At 60.5% G+C, this 6,000-nt stretch overlaps 1 protein-coding gene across 5 annotated transcripts in view; it reads left to right on the forward strand.

The window, feature by feature from the left end:
* Nucleotides 1–5,141, forward strand: part of IGHMBP2 (immunoglobulin mu DNA binding protein 2) — a 28,290-nt gene extending 23,149 nt beyond the window's left edge. For 2 of the 5 annotated variants that reach the window (XM_061202212.1, XM_061202214.1), the window contains 2 exons: nt 1,238–1,410; nt 2,171–3,264. In XM_061202212.1, the coding sequence (XP_061058195.1) occupies nt 1,238–1,410; nt 2,171–2,368 (371 nt within the window). In that variant the 3' untranslated portion in view covers nt 2,369–3,264. Of the gene's footprint in view, nt 1–1,237; nt 1,411–2,170; nt 3,265–4,449 lie in introns of those variants that run through there. The other 3 variants (XR_009702262.1, XR_009702261.1, XR_009702260.1) reach the window with 3 other exon arrangements.
* The last annotated feature ends 859 nt before the right edge of the window (nt 5,142–6,000 follow it).

The raw sequence follows: 6,000 nt of genomic DNA on the forward strand, positions 1-6,000 counted from the left end.
AGCTTCTACTGCAGGTGAAGGGCCCGGAGGAGCAACCGGAGTGGGCCCGGGGCCCCTGGGAACGGAGGGGCAGCCGCAGCACCCTGCTGCGGCAATGGCGCTCCTCCCACGGGCCCGCAGGGTCCCAGGCAGGGCCGCGCACTCCGCTGTCACATCCCGGGCTGTGCTGGCCCTCTGCTGGGGCGCCCGGGGCCTGTTTACTCTGCACCCCTGTCCCTTACTGAGATTGAAGGTCCAGGGTCTGGATTTTCTGGAGATGCCTCGGTGAGCTCTGTTACAGCCGCTTCCCTCTTGGCAAGACCGCGAAGCCGGTCCCGTTCCCCGTATCCCTTGATGCCTGTGTGCAAAGCTGCACGAGCATAATTCTCAGCTTTCAAAGCCAGCCTTCCTGCGTCTGAGGGTCCGTCTAAACTCGCTCCATGACATTTAGTGAGCGACCTCTGTGTGCCAAGCTTTGCGCTAGTGAGCAAGACGGATGCCACCTCCGCCCTTTGGGAGCTGACACTCTGATGCGGGAAGGAGATGCTTCACTCCTGTTTAAACCCCACTGAGAACATGTAACTGCCATGGAGGACGGGGGCCAGGAAGGCATGACCGGAGGAACTGGCCTGCCTTCCAGAAGAAGGTGTGGGGCGTGGCCACTGGAGGACCGAGCGCCCTGGGGAGACATCACCCCATTTCAGGGGTGCTGGCACTGCTCGGGGTTTGAACTGCTTGAACGCTTCTTCAAGCAGCCAGAATTATGGTGTAATTACAGAATTACGACTATATTATAATTGTGTCTCTTTTCCTCTTCTGAGCGTTTTCCTACAACTTTAAAAGATTTTCACACACCTGGTTACGAACGTTAAGGTTTCGTTAACCCCGGCCGGTGAACGTGCAGTAGTTCATCTGACCATTACCCTGGAGTCATGGTAGTTTGGGTTTTTTTGTACTTAACGAGGTAAGGAACATCCTCACATTTAAATGCTTTTCTGGATTTAAGAGGATGAACTTTGTGCAGGCCTGCTTCCTGCACTGCCAGCCCTTTCTGGAAACTCATGCCCTCACTGCCTGGTGTGACTGGTCGTCGGTTCGGTGAGGGACCCAGCTCGATGGCACATCTGCTCACTCGCTGTGGCCCCGAAAGCAGGAGGCCGGGCGCAGCTGCTCGATGGGGCAGACGTGGGCCCAGCGGGAGAGTTCCGGTCCGACTTCTTTCTTCTTGCCTGTTTGGGTGATGCCTTTCTCCCCTCAGGACCCACGACCATAGATCTGTCCGCCGGGGAGGACTTTGACGCCCTGGTCTCGGCTGCCATCAAGGCTGACAACACTTGCGGCCTCGCCAAGTGCACAGCCAGCGTCGTAACCCTGGGCCAGCTCTGTCTGCACTGCAGCCGCCGTTACTGCCTCAGCCACCACCTGCCCGAGGTACGCGGGCCCTCGGGCTCGGGCAGTGGGGAGGGCGGCAGGGCTTTGTCTCCAGGGCGCAGATCCTGGGTGTATGCACCCCATACAGACTGTGGGCCTGTGCGTGTGTGTGTCACCCACATACAGACTGTGGGCCTGTGCCTGCGTGTCACCCACATACAAACTGTGGGCCTGTGCGTGTGTGTGTGTCATCCACATACAAACCGTGGACCTGTGCATGTGTGTGTGTCACCCACATACAGACTGTGGACCTGTGCGTGTGTGTCACCCACATACAGACTGTGGGCCTGTGCCTGCGTGTCACCCACATACAAACTGTGGGCCTGTGCGTGTGTGTGTCACCCACATACAAATTGTGGGCCTGTGCCTGTGTGTGTGACCCACATATAAACTTTGGATCTGTGCGCGTGGGTGTGTCACCCACATACAAACTGTGGGTCTGTGCGTGTGTCACCGCCAAGCAGATTGACATCACCCTGCCAGGGAGGTGTGGGAGCCGGCGCTGCACTGGCATCTGCTCGGGGGAGGGTCTGGGCAGGGCTGCAGGAAGGGTTTTGGGCTCTAGCTGCCAGCCCTGCCAGGGTGTGGACCCTGCCCCCCCCCACCCCCGGGAGCCCATAGGTGAGGGTCCATGTGCGGGAAGGATAGGGAGCCCCTCCGAGGTTGGTGCTGGGGCTTCATGACCCCCGAGCTCTGCGATGGCAGAACTGGGGGCCTCTTCCCCCGTGTCCGGCACAGCACCGCCTCTTGTGTCCCCCAGATCCACGGCTGCGGGGAGAGGGCTCGTGCCCATGCGCGGCAGAGGATTAACCGGGAAGGTGTCCTCTACGCTGGCAGCGGGACCAAGGACAGGTCCCTGGACCCTGCCAAGAGGGCGCAGCTGCAGAGGAGGCTGGACGAGAAGCTGGACCAGCTGACCGGCCGGCGGAGGGGCAAGAGGAAGGAGACGGGGAAGTGAGGCCGGGAACCCCACTGCCTGCACCGCCTCTGTGTCTGAAGCTGTGGCTGCCGGTGCGCGGGGCTGCCCCCGGCGTCTTTCTGTCCCCGGCGGCAGCTCCTGGCGACAGTGCTGCAGGCAGAGCCACGCCGTCTTCCCGGTGACGGGTGAGGGGGCTGCGGGAGCCCCGGGCGGTTAGCTGCTCTGACGCGGTGGGTCGCGGTGGAGAGGCCGGGGGCACAGCTAGGGCCAGTGGCCGCTTCTCAGGGCTGCTATAGGGAAGGCCCTGGAGTGCTGCATCCCCTTCCTCACTCCCGGCCCAGGCCATTCCCCGAGATCCTGCCCTCGGAATCATGGGCTGCTGCTTCCGGCGTCGGGAAGGTTCTGTTCCCTCGGACACCTGCCTGGGCCTCAAACTCCATAAAAGTGATGTCCCCGCCGTCCAGGGCTGGCCAGCGTTCAGCCCGTCAGGTGAGAGAGGGTGCACAGGTGACGTCTCGGAGCTGGCACTTCTCCTGCGTGCCCCCATGCACGACTCACCCCTCGTTGGGGCTGTGACTCACCGAGGCCGTCTTCTGTCTCCTCATGGCTGCGGTGGCCCCAGCCTGACCTGACAGCTCTGGCCGTTCTGCTGCTGTGCAGGCCCTAGGTCAGGCCCGGGTGTGGTTTACGAAGGCTCCCTGGCTGGCGCCTGCCCATCCTCGGCGCTGTTCCCGGTGACGGTCTTGGGAAAGAGCCACCCCAGAGCGCCGGCGCTGCTGACCCCTGCAGACCCAGAGCCCCCGGAGGTGTCCTCCCGGGTCCCTCGTTGAAGAGAACCCCAGGTGGATGTATTCTTTTATCCTCAGAGTTTTATGTGTTTCAAAGGGATATAAGTGATTTAAAAGCTAAATAAAAATATGTGCACGCGGTCCACAGTATGCGTGTTATGTGTCTCCGATGGTCCTTCTTCCCCTCATTGCTCAAAGCGTCACTTTCCGAAGTGGGAGAACCGGTGAGCGCAGGACACTCGGGGCCTTGGTGGGGAGGTGGGCGCCGGCCACGCGGGGCAGCTCTTGTCCTGGGGACAAACGACAAGGGGGAGAAAACGTACCTGTTCTGCTTGATTTTCTACCAACTGGAACGAAAGTTTCAAGTTGGCAGGTGTAGCACTGTGAACTGGAAAGGAAAACACAGGGTCTGGCTCGAAGGAAGGACAGCGCTGAGGATGGCGCTTTGCCTAGAGCCGCCGCTGGAGAAGAGGCCGGGCCTGCACGGGGCCTCCGGGCATCGGTCTAGCTCCTTCCCTGTCACCAACTGCGCCCTCCCGTCCCCATTGTCATTCCCATCCCCGGGGCCCTCAGAGCCACTGGTGTTCAGGTGTCTGGGTTTTTGGCCTCAGTCTCCCTCTGGAGCTCCCCCCAGATGCCATTTATCCAGCTTCTTGATGGAGCCTGTCCTCCCCACCAGGCCCACACGCTTGACCACCCTGCGTTTGCCAGTGCTGGGCCCCGCTCCCCGCCTGGCGGCCCTCTCTGTGCCCCCTCTCATGGGGACGCCCCACCCCTGCCCAGGCCCGACACCCACTCTGCACCACGGCCCCTCCTCCTCCCCCTTCCGTGGACGCCTTCCTCGGTCGCTCCCGTGAAGTGGCTGTAGGACTGAATTTTTCAGGAAGAGGAAGGAGTGGGGACCCGGGTGCATTGTGTCTTTAAGTGCCACACACGGTCTGGTGATGATTCATGTCAGCACAGAGGGCACTGCCTCGTGTAGAGCCGCAGTTCCCGCTGCCCTTGAGGGCCCTGGCTGGTGGGAAATGTGAACGTGGCTACAAGGTCACAAGGTGTCTGCGTTTGAAGCATCGTTTCATGGTTGCTGAGGGGTACGGTGGCAGCTCTTTTGCCTCCTGAGGGTGCTAATCTCCCTGCCTCTGTGGTAACAAGCCCCGATCCCTTCGCCACAGGGAGGCTCTGGGTCCTCGGCTGGATCAGAGAACACACCCTAACAGCCACAGGAGGACCAGGTTCAGGGATGGGCCAGAATCCAAACAGGGCCCATCAGGGATCTACCCTGGGGTCCACAGACAGATGCTAAAAGAAAAGTGTTGGTTCTTCTTCCACCAGGGATGACCCACAGCCACCCCTCCGGCCATCTAGAGGAAGCCTGTCTGCAGGAGAGCAGGAGGCCAACACAGAAGCAGCGCCAAAACTGGGTGTGGGGGAATAACCTGATCACATCGAGCACCTGGATCCAGCCTCACCTGATCCCCAGCCCATTCTTCTCAGTGTCCCGGACTAACAAATCCGCTTTTCCAGCTGAGGAAAGTCTGCCTTGGGTTTCCGTTGCTAGCAGCTAAAAGGGTCTTCGCTGACCCAGTTGTGCCCACGTCTGTGTATCTTATTGGGTCTATCCAGTCCCAGCACAGAGGCGGTGCCGAGTCAGGGCACCAGAAAGGGCAGGTCCTGTACCTTCATCCCGTGGGCCATCCCGCCAGGAAGAGCTCGAAGTAGAGGAAGGAAGTTGGCGCGGGGGTGGCGGGAGACCTCCCGAGTTGGGGGGCCCTGCGTGTGGATGCCAGCTCTACTGAATGTGGCTTCTTCTGTCACAGGGACGGGAATGGGCCGCCTCTCCGGCTCTGCTGGGAAGTCTGCAGCATGGCAGTGGGCAGCGGGCAGTGGGCAGTGTGTGTTGGCAAGGCCTGGGCCGGGCTACTGGGCTCTTGGCAGTGCCCCGTGTGGTTTGCTGTGGTTGCCTCACACCCCTGCCCCGCATGGAGCCTTCACCCCTCCACCACTGCCCTCCACTCAAGCCGGCTTTGACCCATGGTTAAAATGTCATGAGTTGATGGTTACAACACAAAAGTTTTCCGTTTCTCATCCCAGAGAGACTTTGTTAGGAAAATATTTGTAGCTGGTTGCTCAAAAAAATGTCCTAGAGTTCAGCCTGGACAGGGTAGCCCCAAAAAAGGAGAAAACATCCCAGGCCAAAGGAGCGTGAGCTGCCGGCACCTGCAGGCTGCAGCCCTTCCTGAAGGAGCAGCTGGCGTTGGGGTCCCTTCCGGGTGGGCGTGCTTCCTCGCCTCTGTGGAGGCACCAACGAGGGGGCCTGCCGTTTTCTTCTTTTGGGGTAGGGGCGATACGGCCCAGGACAGAGCCCTGGCTTCAGAGCATGTCAGCCCTGGGGTGCATGCCCAGATCTACCCTGTACGGGCTGCATGGCCCTGAGCCTCAGTTTCCTCGTCTGTAAAATGGGGAGGTAACAGGAACCATCTCACAGGGTTGCTGTGAAGATGAGAAGCTTTAAACTCACAAGGCCCTTGAAAGAGTGCTTCAGTGCTCAGGAAGTGTCCACTGTCCTTGTCATCTTGTTGCAGAGCTGCCGTGAAGATGAACAAGACAGCACATGTGGCTCCTCGTCTGGGTTCAGCAAATGGTGTTTCCCGCACTCAGCCACGGCCAAGGCGCCCGGAGCCCCAGGAGCTGGTCTGCTGCCAGCCGATGTTGCTGATTCGGTGAGCCCTGCACCTAGGCTGGCACCCCGGGCTTCCTTCCATGCAGCAGGGCGCACCCTCACCCCCTGCCGGTGGGCCAGCCCTGCCCTGCCCTGTGTTTACCTGGGTTTGTTTGGAGCGTTACCAGGCGATCAGAGTGGGCTGATGGGCACCAGGCTGCTTT

Source organism: Eubalaena glacialis, chromosome 10, assembly GCF_028564815.1.
Source record: "Eubalaena glacialis isolate mEubGla1 chromosome 10, mEubGla1.1.hap2.+ XY, whole genome shotgun sequence".
Lineage (NCBI taxonomy): Eukaryota > Metazoa > Chordata > Mammalia > Artiodactyla > Balaenidae > Eubalaena > Eubalaena glacialis.